The sequence below is a fragment of the Arachis duranensis genome, chromosome 1, assembly GCF_000817695.3.
Source record: "Arachis duranensis cultivar V14167 chromosome 1, aradu.V14167.gnm2.J7QH, whole genome shotgun sequence".
Lineage (NCBI taxonomy): Eukaryota > Viridiplantae > Streptophyta > Magnoliopsida > Fabales > Fabaceae > Arachis > Arachis duranensis.
This window is the reverse complement of record NC_029772.3, coordinates 101355423-101368672: the sequence shown is the minus strand read 5'-3', so window position 1 is coordinate 101368672 and position 13250 is coordinate 101355423. Positions and strand designations below refer to the sequence as shown.

The window sequence follows — 13250 nt, the reverse complement described above, 5'->3', positions numbered from 1 at the left end:
ATATTTCACTTATATAGAAACGAAATATTTAAGTAAAATATTTGCTTTTTTTATACATAAAGTTGCAAAATTTGACTATATATATATATTTGTCAATGAAATATCAAAATTGTACATAAAATAATAAAATTTAAAATTTTACACAAATTAAAAATATTTTAGATAAATAAAAAACGAGCAAAATTAAGAATTTTAACATTATTTTTCATAATCTTTTAATAAGCTTTCAATCCCATACAATTAATGATAACATATATGCATTTAAAAAGCTAATTTAAAAAAAAAAACCATTGTGAACTAAGTTCAGCTAAGTATTGAAAAGAAAAAACTTTTATTTTTTGTGAGATGAAAAATGGCATGTCAGTTGACATATGTCATTTTATATGATGCAAGATTTTCTCAGGTGGTTAGATTGGACATTTTTATCTATTCCAAACTGAAAAAAGGAAGAACTCGTTGCAGGCGTTTCGTGGACTTTCCATGATTAGTGTGCATAATTGCATATCATTTTTATTTAATGAATCTTGATCACATATATTATTTAATATAAATTTCAATAGTTGTTGTTTCGGTGGTTACTTAAAAATTAAAATAGAGTAGTTTTTTGGGCTTGAACGTGAAGTCCAGATTTTTTTTGGACAGCGTTCGATTTCTGTTGGTGTCGAGGTGCTGTCGTTCGAGTTTTTTGTGAGAAGATGAGAGATGGTGCCTGTAAGGGATTCCGATACTTAAGTTAGAAAGGATTTTAAGCAGGTTTTTAGTAGATTGGGTTTTGAATATACCTAAGTGTGTCAATATATTTATAGTAAAAAAATAACCACCTTTTAGAGTAATTCCACTTTTAAAACTGGATAATTGTTTCCTTTTTGTAGGGAAGTTGTTGATATCTCCCTTCTAGATAAGTGGGAGATATCTTAGGAGTTAGCTTACTTATTCAAATAAATAGAGTTGAACTGTCGTCGTCGCCTCCGACCTCTTTGAGGTTGAGTAGGTGTAGAGGAGGCATGATCCTTGTGTGGGACTTTATTCTTTTTGGGTTTGGCTATTTCTTTGGGTCAAGGTATGAACAGTGCCCTGCTCAAGTCCAATCTTTACAAGGTCAGACCCAAGTATTCGTGGATCAAATTTATTCCTTATAGATTAGCGCCTTAGGTTGGACAGACTGCCTTTCCGAGATCACGTCGAGTGTTCGACGTGTTTTAAATTAAAAGACATTACATCTTTTCATATGTTGCACACATTATTTGGTAACCGTGTGCCATAAATGAGGGGTCGTGAAATTACCCTTTTTTCCCTAGTGTCTTACAAATATTTAAATTCAGTTCTTTTTCTTCTTTTTCGTCTTTCTTCTGAAAATGTTTGCGCTCATTTCTTTCTTTCCACAAATCTCTTCAACTTCTTTTTCTGCAACCATTTGTCCTTCAAGATTTTCTATATCTTGAGGCTTAGAAGGCTTTGTCTGTAGCTTTTGAGAGAAATGTTCGTGTTTTGCTGCTGGTGTGTGTTTCGTTTCGTTTTTCAATTAAAGTTGGTCTTTGCCATTCCCTTTTATTTTTTGCGCCTTTATTCTTGGCTAGATAATGTGCTTCTGGTTTTGAATTCATTTTTGTTGATTTGGCAATGATTCTTTGTTTATTTGATGGTTCTGTGTCGTATTCATTTGAGAATTTGCTTCTTTCTTAAACTTTTGTTGTTGTCACTGAGAAACTGAGTGGGGTTTTACTTAATATTGCCCCCAAATGGTTCCATGTTTTCCATTAAAGATGGGACCATTTTTGTATCCGTATATTTGTTTGGCATACGAAGGGTTGTAAGAACTAGGCTCACAACATGTCCTCTAAAATCCCATCCGACCTGACTTGGGTAGATATATTTGTACTTACTCCCGTTCCTGTTATTTTTTGAAATCATTCGTAGACATCATAAGTTATGTTTAAATCGAGAAGATTAGAAAACATACGAAATTATAGTTGTCAATCCTAAAGAAAGGGTCTGTTTTCCCCGACTTGATAAGTCAGAGTATCATTTCATCTATGTGTTGCTTTTTCACAAAATTAGAAGTTAGCCTTCCGTTTTTTGACTTTGAATCTAAGGTCCTTAAGGTCTGTAATGTTGCCCCTTCCCAGCTGCATCCTAAATTCCTAATTCTTGGAGTTTCTTGAAAATATATCAACTTCTTTGTCAGGAACTTGACATCCTTTCTTCTCTTAAGGTCTTCTTTTATCTTTTTGTCCTCACCAAACCTTTTAACTCCAAGAAACACGGATGGATCTACTTTCGAGTTGTTCATGGGAGGAAGATTTTTGCCATTTTTGATGATTCTTTCCATGTCTTTAAAAATTATTTTTTAAGATCCGTTCTGTTGAGGGTGTCCGACCTTTCTTTCTGGGTGAGAGAGATGAGCCTCTTTCTCCTTTGTACTGGGAAGAACACCTCATAATAGTTAAGTATAATTTGGATTACTTAAATGAGGTTGAGGAGAGCGTAGTCAGCTTGTTCCATAAGTGTTGGGGCCGAGCTCTTTATCTGGATACCAAAAAATTTTTAGAAAATCCAAGCTAACTTCAATTCGAACTAGGTAGCCTTCTTTTTCATTTCCTAAAGTCACAAAAAATCTGGAAAACGGTAAAAAGAAACTATACCAAATCCTAATAACAAACTTCATTACACTATTTTAATTAATAATTTCATAAACTATTTACCAAAAAATCCTAAACACACATAAAAATCATAATAAAATTAAAAAAATGCCAAACTTATCTTTGATTGTAGCTACAGGATGCTGGAGCAATGATGGTACCAGTAGTGATGGCGACACCGACGACAGTGGCCACCAAGAACAGCGACGGCATTCCCAACCTCCCCAACCGTGACCGACAACTCTAAGGACGACAACATGATGCGGCGGTGGCACCAGAAGCTCCGGTTGGTGACGGCGACGCCAGCATCACCTCCTCCGACGCTGGAGCACGAGCAGTGAGAGAGGGAACTAGAGAGAGAGAGAGAGAGAGAGAGAGAGAAGATTCATGTTTGAATCTAATACTACTTTACCGTCGAATTTATCGTCAGATTAATCCGACGGTAAATTGGTGCAACGCAGTGTTTTATTAAATTCACTTACCGTCGGTTAAAATCGTCTGTAAATCGATCGGTAAGTGTGGCGCCAACAAAATGATATTTCGCGCCACTAATCACAGTCGGGATTAGCGTCGGATTGCCCAATCCAACAGTAAATACTTTCGGAAAATCTAAGCTACCTTGTATCCGACCAAAATTCGCCGGTAAATTAGCCGCTAATTTCCGACGGTAAATCCGACAATATTCACCATTTTTCTTGTAGTGTAGATTGGGTTCTAAATATACCTGAGTGTGTCAGTATATTTGTAGAAAAAAAAGATAACCACCTTTTAGGGTAGTTCCACTTTTAATGGTGGATAATTGTTCTCTTTTTGTAGGAAAGTTGTTGAGATCATAGTTATCAGAACTGAACCGACAATCGATCCAGTCAAACTACTAGGTCATTGGGTTACTGGTTCAACCGGTGACTCACAAGTTGAACCGGTAGATCCAATCATAACTAAATAATTATATAAAATTTAATTTTTTCATAATAATTTTTTTATATTAAATTAATTTATTTTCTAATTCATTAATTAAATAGTATCTATTACATTATTCAAATATATGTTGAAAAATAATAATATTAATAGATGTCATATAATTATCAATAACAAAAAATATTATGATTAATAAAAATTTTTACTTTTCTTTTTTAATTTATAGATATTTAACAAAGTTTAATATTTTAATAATTACATATAATTAAAAAATAATTAATTTAAGAAAGAGTAAATATAAAATAAAAAATAAAATTAATATGAACGCTACTCATTAGAATAAAAAGACAAAAGAATAAAAGATATCTTAAATTAACATGACTAAAAGAGTTAATACATAAAGTTATTAATTAGAATATGTCTAATAGTTTGTAATATATTTATAAAGAGATAAATACTAAATTGGTACCCAAAAGATTTCGGCGCTGAAAAAATGGTACCTAACTTTTATTATTGACAAAATAGCCCCTAAAAGATTTTAAAATTTGACAAAATCACCCGGCCGTGAAAGAATGATGTCACAGTAAACAGAAAACACTGATGTGGCCGTCGGAAGAGAGCTCCGACGATGGTAGAGAGCTCTGGCGACATTCTTCTTCTTCTTCTCAACACACCGCTGCGTGCCCTTTCGCCATGGTAGCTGAAGAAAAAGACTGCCATGGCATGCCGCTGCACCTCGCCACGTTCTTCATGTTCGCCGCTTCCTTTTCAACATGCCGTTGCATCCCCTTTCGCGTTCCCTTCCGCCATGGAAGTATCTCACCGCGTTCTTGTGTTCGCCGCTTCTTCTTCTTCAACATGCCATTGCATCCTTTCTGCGTCCCCTCCGCCATGGTAGCACCTCGTCGCTGCGTCCCCTTCTGCCATGTCAAAGAAGAAGAAGTGGCAAAGAAGAAGAAGAAGTGTCCCCTCCACCATGGCAACACCTTGCTGCTGCATCCCCTTTCGCCATGGCAAAAAAGAAGAAGAAGAAGAAGACGGAAACGTCGTTAAAGCTCTCTGTCATCATCGGAGCTCTCTTACGATGGCCACATCAGCATTTTCCGTTCACTGTGACATCATCTTTTTACGGATGGGTGATTTTATCAAATTTTAAAATCTTTCAAGGGCTATTTTGTCAATAAAAAAAGTTAAGTACTATTTTGTCAGCACCAAAATCTTCCGGGTACCGATTTGGTATTTACCTTATTTATAAAAAGGCACAATATAATACAAAGACTAAACTTGGTCTAGTGGTTGAAGGCTCCTTTACATTTTGAAGGTGCTTGTCCGGTTAGAATGTAACCCGAATTGGTGTATGTTCCGGTTCACTAATTTTTCGGTCAAACCGGCTAGTCCTGTCCGAGTTTGATAACTATGGTTGAGATCTCCCTTCTAGATAAGTGGGAGATATCTTACGAGTTAGCTTACTTATTCAAATAAGTAGAGTTAAACTACCGTTGTTGCACCCGAAGGTGTAGAGAAAGCATGATCTCTTGTGTGGACCTTTATTCTTTTTGGGCCTGGTTATGTCTTTAGACCACGATATGAACAGTTATAAAAGTTGAAATATCATATTCCAAACAAGTACAAGGCGTATGTAAAAATTGAAATATCATATTCCAAGCAAGTACAAGGCGTATGTGAATATCTTCTGTTTGTTTTATTAAAAAATTAGTATATATACTCGTGCAATGCACAAAAAATATTTATTTTCTTGTATTTATATTTAAAATGTTTTTTAAAAATAATTATCATGAACATATTTAATTTATGTAAAATAATTTTATATATTGTCTTTAATACAAATACTAAATAATAGTATAATAAAAAAATACATAATAATAATATATTGGTTGTACCTTCAATGTTTTGTGTTACAAAAATTTATCTTGATTGTAATAGTTTAACTAGTATATATTATATTCAATGATTATTCTATCTTATTTTTTTCATTATTTGTAGTCATCATTATTTACTATTTCAATTTTAGATGAAAAAGAAGAGGAGGAAGAAGGTAACCTTCACAAGATTTGGGAGGGACCAATGAATGTTAAAGTTAAATAAAGAGAGAGACCAAATTGGGTCCAAATTGCAATCTTGCCGGCTAAGTTAGCTGTTGCATAGTCCAGCGTGACACATGATCGCCACATCAGCCTAAAATAGCTGAGTCATCACCAAAAAGATGTCCATGAACCATTATAGTAAAATTGGAACTTCAAAAACCAAATTGGATAATCACGTAAATCTCAAAAATCATTATATAATAAAATTGAAATCTCGAAAATCAAATTGAATAATCACATAAATTGAATAATCACGTAAATCTCAAGAATCATTATAGATATTTACTCAAACGCAACACATTTAGGAAAATGGACAAATTGAAGACCAAAACATACAAAAATAACACATCACCAAAATCATATTTTTTGTATACAAAAAATTACTCACCAAATCAGTCATTTAAAATATGAATATACAATAGTAAATAAAAAACGCACTTTATTAAGAAAAATAACAGAGACATACACAAGGAAAAAAAGAAAGTAAAATACTTCTATAATTAATCATCACTATTTCAATTTCAGTATTTGCACTGAGGTTTACCAATTACCACACCATAGTATAAACCCTAGTGTGTTTCTATTTTAAAGTTGAGGAGTATGAAAATTCATCAAACCGATTGTATGCCTACTATGAGCTATAAGAGGGACTGAGCCAAAATCCAAAACATATCTAAAATTTCTCAAGTTACCTATGCAAATATCCCTCCCAAAAAAGGACCTATACAAGCATGTTAGGAACTAAGATGACCTATATAGTATATACAATATATAAAATATATATTAAAAAATTTGTAAATATAGGTCTCATGAATACTAAAAAATATCCCTATAGTTATTGTCAATGCCATTGATAATGAAGAAGTTGCATTTTCAGTTCCAGATCTTGAAATGCTTGTCATGACTAGTTGAAGCAACCAAACCATTAACACTAGATACTGCCAAGGATGATACAAGCTTTTCATGAGCAGCCAGTGTCAATGTCTTGTTCTGAACAAAGTCCCACAGCTCAATTGCCTGAAACAAGTATCCATCATTTCAGTCAACACAAAAGCTTGTCGAAAAAGTAAGTCGGAAATGATAACATTAGAAATCACAAAAAAGTCAAACTTACTTCATTGCAGCCAATGATCAGAAAAGGATAGAAGGGGTGGAAGGCACAGGTGTTGAATTTGTTCCTGGATGCATTGAGTTCATGAATGCACTCCCCTTTGCTACTTGATCCAACTGTCCATACCCTAACAAGATCATCACTAAGAGATGCTAGATATTTTCCAGAACTGTTCCAGCAAACCGAACGGACAAGGTTATTATGGCCCTGAAATCAGCACCAGAACAAACAAGGTCTGACAAATAATGGATAAAAACAGAATCAAGAAATCAAAAGGCAATCTTCATAATAAGGTCAAAATCCAAAACTGACCTGTAATTTGAGTGTGCAACCGAGGGTTTCTACATCAATAATGGAAATGAGATTATCTACCGCAGCTGCAAGAAGCCTTCCCAAACGAGGTTGAAATCTCATCTGAGTTACGCCACCCTGATAATTAGGAGATTAAAAAAATGGTTCGGCGAGACAGTAATAATATCCTGGGATCAGCGTCACAATTTACGTTGAGAATTGAGACTATATACCTTGTAAACCCCAGCACAACCATCGTTTTTAATACTCCAGTATCTTATCTCATTATTGTCACAAGAGAAAATAAGGTCGTCTTTACTAGGGTGAAAGTCTAGTGACATCACAGTTGAACCATGTCCTGTGAATGTTCGAAGAGAATAACCAGGCTGCAAAGCATATGGATCAAAATAATCAGATAAATAGAACAAATGGCCATTTAAGAAACACCTAAACTGATGATATAAGAAAAATCTGACAATAGATACTTTATCATTAAAATAAAAACACTTAATTTCTAAATCTAAGTTAATAGAACTTCACTTAAAAAATAATTTGATTTTGACCAATGAAAATTATGACTTACATTTTCAGTATCCCAAATCCGAACAGTTTTGTCAGCTGAGGATGTAGCAAGGCGCGATGTCCTTGAAGAACTAAATCGAACATCGGTTATCAACTGAGTATGTTCATCTAGTGTCGACTTCAGGTTAAACGATTCTGTGCACCACAAAGATACCTGCATCGCAGAAAAGTATCATCAGAGAAATTGATTTTACCATATACTAACAAATTTAAAGCAATTAAACAAAAGCTTCTTCCAACAATCACTGACTGTAAATTTGGTCATTCCATGGTTGACGTAAGATCAGTCTAGCACCTACCTTTTTATCATGGCCACCAGTAGCAAACAGTTTTCCATCTGATGAGAAGTGGCAACACTCAACTTTATGTGTGCTTGCCATAACACATTTAGTCTCTTTGAATGAGAATTCTAATGCATCAAATTTAAATTATTAGGACTTTTCATATAAGCATGCAAAAAATTTATTCATGAGTACCTATTAAATTAGGATATTGATCTATCAGATTTATCATACCTTTGCCAATCTTATCTCTAGGGTCTGCATCATCAGCAGAAAAGAGCGACTCAACATTGTCACTGAAAGTTCCGTCACCAATAAGGCAGTCCATATCAGCCTGCAAATAATAGTAATAAGAATTCAATTACGTGCCAATCATGTAGTTTATACGAAGAATCACATGCTCAATGAAACAACATTCAGAAAATAGTACATGCTAATTTTATTTACTCCCATGTTTCTTGTTTTATTTAGGGGCCACAATATAAGCAAATTTTCTCAAATAAAGAATATAAGTTTTGCAGGCCATCTTTGGTGATATAAGAGAGAGAAAAAACTTATCTAGAAAGGCCAAAGGATTTATTTAGAGGTCTCTAACCAGTTGATTTTGGGCCGATGTAAGTGATCCCAAGCTATCAGTACCAAACATAAGCAATGACTTGGAAGATGGAACATTCTGTTGCAGATTTGGCACATCTCCGAGCGTTTGTGTAGATGGTGTTGAAGGTGAACTGGTAGATGGTCCTGTGGTGGTTGCTGTTCCAGAACTATTGGCAGGACCAGAAGATGATGCTTGCTTTCGCTTTCGGCCAACTTGAGTTTTGGAAGCCTTAAATTAACCCGCATGCAAACACATCACACAAGTTAGTTAAAAATGTAGATAATAATTATACATGTTGCTGCACTAATATTGCTCAAAGGTGGCATAATGAAAACCTGATCATTTCCTTGTAAGGTGGACATGCACCCATCTTGTGTATTGCTCCCGGAACCAATTTTTCCTTGCCGCTGGAGATTCTGCAACTGCTGGTTTGAAGGAGGATGCTGCAGATGTTGTTGAAGCTGGTGACTGCTGTTTTGCATTTGTTGCTACAAAATTCAGTTTAATGAAACAGAGTGAGTAGTTTGCAGAAGCTCAAACACAATGCCAGATGGAATAGATTTAAGTTCTGGAGAAGTTAATCCAATTCAGCTACATAAGCAGGTGTAACCTTAAGGAACATATCTGTATCCGGATGAGTCAACATCGGAGAACACACTTGTGCAGCCAACACATTAGGAATTGAGTCATATGCTGAATTCGGTCGTCCATCTTTCACAAGACCCATATTTGGATTATTAAGAAGCATCCTGAGTCTTCTGTTCTCAAAATCAGTGGCAGAGGGGGAACCTACAGCATGTTGTTGTGCCTGAAGTATAAGTTGCTGCTGCACTGAAAGATGATTGAGAGAATGTGGAGGCTGCATCAAATTATTCTGCTGAAGAAATTCTGAGCGAAGCTGATCCAGTCCCTAAAATGTCAAAAAGTGGGATTGCTTGGGGAGTGTAATGAACATAATGCACCTAACAAAATTATCTAGGTGAATATATGAAACATTGACTTTAGAAAGATAGCTTATATTCTTGTTCTTTTGTTAATTCCATAGAAACAAGAAATTTGAAGCACAAATTAATTAATAAACTAAAAAAAAATCATAACACAACCATTCTTGGAATTTTCCATTTCAAATCACTTATATCTGCTGCGGCATAACAGAGGCCAACTGTGTAGTACCGCAGACTGTACCATGCGACACTGCTGAAACTAAATGCTATTTTTTCCTTACGTTTGACAAATCAATGAACCAGTAAAGACAGACCAGCAAAAGAAAAAACAATTAAATAGCAGAACAATAATTTTAAAGAGAATAAGTCTTACTGCTAGAGGCCATCCCTTCAGAGTCAAATTGCTACAACCTTGATTTGAACCTGAAATTGAGAACAAATGTCAACCGAAAATCAAAGAAAAATCCCAATATCATATAAGTACTAGTACTATATAATGCAGATGAAGATAGAGGAAATATCTTTAATGACACATGCAGCATATAAAGAAACTATGCACCAAAGCAGGGAACATTAAATATTTCAAGAATGGAAGGCAATGAATTCAAATCAGGGTTAAGCCGTTAAGGTATTCATTTATCAGTTTCCTTAGAAAGCTCAGAAACAATATGGAAATATTGCATTAATTTTGAATCATCTTCTGTATCGAAATAAAGCATGTGTCTCAAGAGTAGAGTGTATGTTCAAGATAATGGGAAGTGTAAAATCATGTATTTTTTTTATCAACATTATAATATATCTTTAGGTTAGAAAACAATGGCATGCAATTTCTTAAGATCTTAAGATTGGTTGTATTTACCATTACAGGTGCCAAAGTGTAAGCTTTCCAACGCATCGGAAATCTAGCTAGTAAAGTAAGCATGGGAATAATAGAAACTACAATTTGAAAACAAACCAGTACCATGTCCACCAACAAAGGATCCATCTGGTATAACAGCTTGAGGTCTAACCATTGGATTCATATCACTTTTCATGTCCTGTTTCATGACAAATGACCAGTAAATAAAAACTTATATATAAAATCAAATGGGGATAGCACATATGCTAAGGCAAAGATAATGTTTGAAATTACCAGAGATCCTGGAAGATGCTGGTTCTGATTTTGAACTTGTTGAAGACTGCCTTGTAAAATGTTAGGTGCACCGAGAGACGTTTGACTGCAAATAGAATTCGAGAACTTGTAAATTCAATCCAATATGAGATACGCATCCAGAACACAGATGATATGAATAGCAATATTCTCATAAAGATGAGATTGGTAGAGACCCTGTAGCCTGGCCACCAGTTGTCACTGCTACTCCTTTCAACAATGAGGCATGATTTGGGTCCAGAAGCTGGCCAACATTACCACTTCCCTTTTGCTGCAAAATGAACAGTATAAACATGTGAAGCAAAATTTGTGAAGAGGACGCGCACCACTAGCATATTATAATCGCAAATAAACTACGTACCTTGAGAGCAACATCATCTAAATCATCTCTCTGGAGTGGCAACTTCAACCTGTCCTCATACACTCTTGTTGCCATAGCATTAGAAGTTGCACGTTTCTGCCTGATTGAAGGATCATTGTTAATAGGACGGATACTGCTGCCACTAACAAGCTGAGCCCTAAGCTGCTGCTGCCGTTGCTCCTGTAACTGCTGCTCCTGTTCCTGCTGCTGAGCATATCTCTGCATATAGAGCTGCATTTGCATTTGTTGTCTCTGATTTGGATTCTGAAGCTCTTGCTCTTGATGTTTTTGCAGTTCTCGAGCCTTACTTTGTTGGGTCTGTCGTTTTCAAATTTATACATGGCTCAATCATAGTCTTTGATCAATAATACATACTACACATATGAAACAGGTAGGCCCACATATATATATATAAAGGAAGAATTTCAATACTAAAAGCAGGAAAATACTGGCACACAGCATATGCTTCTTCACCTACAAGCAAATAACTAGAAGGATATCAAAGTAAATCCCAGAAGAAGCAGGGGGAATCAATACAAACTTCTACCTTGCTATAAATTGCTGCTGCTTCTGAGTGTTTCTGATCGGTCCTTGCAATATATATGTCCCAGAAAACAGACCACCACTCGAAGAGAAAACCACTAGGCGCATCTATTGCTGGAAGTATAAGTCAAATTCAACAAATTGGAACAGCATTGCATGAGCATATAACAACAGGGTCTTATTATCTTACCAACAGGGTCGGTCGACACATTTCCTTCGGCCTGGAATGCCCTGGCAGAAGCATGCAACTGCCTCTTCATCAGATAATCATAGATATACACATCCAGCCTGTTTTCAACACCCCCCACCCCCAAAAAAAAAATAAATAAATAAATAACAAAAACAAAAAAATAAAAGAAGAACTAATTAGAAAAGAGAAAAATAGAGTCAGCACAAGCTAGCAAACATGCAAAAGAAGCACAAACAAACTCTACGATCGCTAGAAAAACATAAAAGGTAGAATGTGTCATGGTTAGTTGATAGTTAGCATCACATTTAAGAAAAATACGAAAAAGGAATCCCAAATAGACTACACTAATGCGTGTACTACTAATTCACGTTCAAAATGAAACTAACAAGAACAAAACCAAAACAAGAAAAAAAGGAAAAAGAAAATACATGGAAAGAAACCACTCATACTAGGAACCTAAATGAACATTAAACCACGGATAATACATAAACCTTGCAACTCAAGCAGCTGCAAACTTCACCAAACAAAAGGGTGCAAAAAACCCCCCACAAAAGCCATCACAACAACACTGAAACCAAAACCCTAAGTCAAAAAAACCACATGTAACAAAAACCAAGTACGGCATCATCGCCAGAATCAAACGAACAAAACCCGTAACAGAGAAAACACAGCAACAAATAAACGAACAAGGAAACAAAAATAGAAAGTGCACAAGGAAATTGTAGAGAAAAGAACAGAACAATGCTGAGAGTTGAAGAGCAAGAGAGCATTTTTGCACATTTTATCAGCTTCCCAGTTGGCGTGAGACATGGCTTGAGATCAAAAGAGTGAAAAGATTTGATCTTGGCGACGAAAGGTTTGGTGGGTACGGCTATGGTGACTGAGTGTGTGTGTGTTTTTTCCCGCTATCACAAGGAGAAAGACAAACAAAGTTGCGTAGATTTTTTCTGAAACAAAATGGGGACACACAATAATAATAATATTATTAAAAAAAAAGGCTCCCTTTTCAACCCTCTTTTTTATACACGTTTAAAAAATTATTATTATTATTTGTCTCATTGATAAATTGATAATCTGATGTGTTTCTAACATGTGATTTGATTGTGTGTTTGTCCCTAAAAAAAATAGCATCTTTTATTTATTCTTAACTGTACTATCATAGGATATTTGTTGTGGTTCAAGAAAGTGAAAAAAATATTATATATTCTAAATATTATTTTATACTACACTTTTATTTTATTAATTATTAATTTATTTAGAAAAGTCTTAATACTTGACTACTTGCACAACAAGGAACAGTGGCCATGCTATGAAAATGCTTTATTTGGAATTTTGGTCAGAGTAGTGCCTCGTGACTGTGCTCACTTTTTATTGCTGTCATCAACTCTTCTATTTTTTCTTTGTTTTGGTGTTTTTTTCCCTCTTTTTCTTTTTTCCCTTCTTACCATTTTGACGACCATAGACAATTGTCATTGACTTGGTAATTGAACCATCACAATTCACAAATTAATCGCATATTAGTGGACGGATCAAGAAA

The 13250-nt window shown here is 35.0% G+C and overlaps 1 protein-coding gene across 4 annotated transcripts; it reads right to left on the bottom strand.

The window, feature by feature from the left end:
- Positions 1 to 6110: 6110 nt before the first annotated feature.
- Positions 6111 to 12645, bottom strand: LOC107469529 (transcriptional corepressor LEUNIG). 4 transcript variants are annotated; one of them, XM_052252374.1, is made up of 18 exons: positions 12492 to 12645; positions 11714 to 11811; positions 11528 to 11631; positions 10981 to 11298; positions 10796 to 10890; positions 10602 to 10686; positions 10431 to 10506; positions 9843 to 9892; positions 9136 to 9435; positions 8861 to 9013; positions 8523 to 8753; positions 8162 to 8261; positions 7946 to 8055; positions 7648 to 7800; positions 7298 to 7450; positions 7086 to 7202; positions 6777 to 6980; positions 6111 to 6679 (listed from the first exon to the last, which is right to left on the bottom strand). In XM_052252374.1, exons 1-18 carry the CDS (start codon positions 12521 to 12523, stop codon positions 6536 to 6538), a joined length of 2523 nt encoding a protein of 840 aa, XP_052108334.1. In that variant the 5' UTR covers positions 12524 to 12645; the 3' UTR covers positions 6111 to 6535. The 4 variants fall into 4 exon arrangements, with proteins under 4 accessions (XP_052108334.1, XP_015944393.1, XP_052108336.1 ...); XM_016088907.3 differs by having other exon boundaries at positions 6112 to 6679; positions 11528 to 11637; XM_052252376.1 differs by lacking the exon at positions 6111 to 6679 and having other exon boundaries at positions 6784 to 6942; positions 11528 to 11637.
- Between the last annotated feature and the right edge of the window lie 605 nt (positions 12646 to 13250).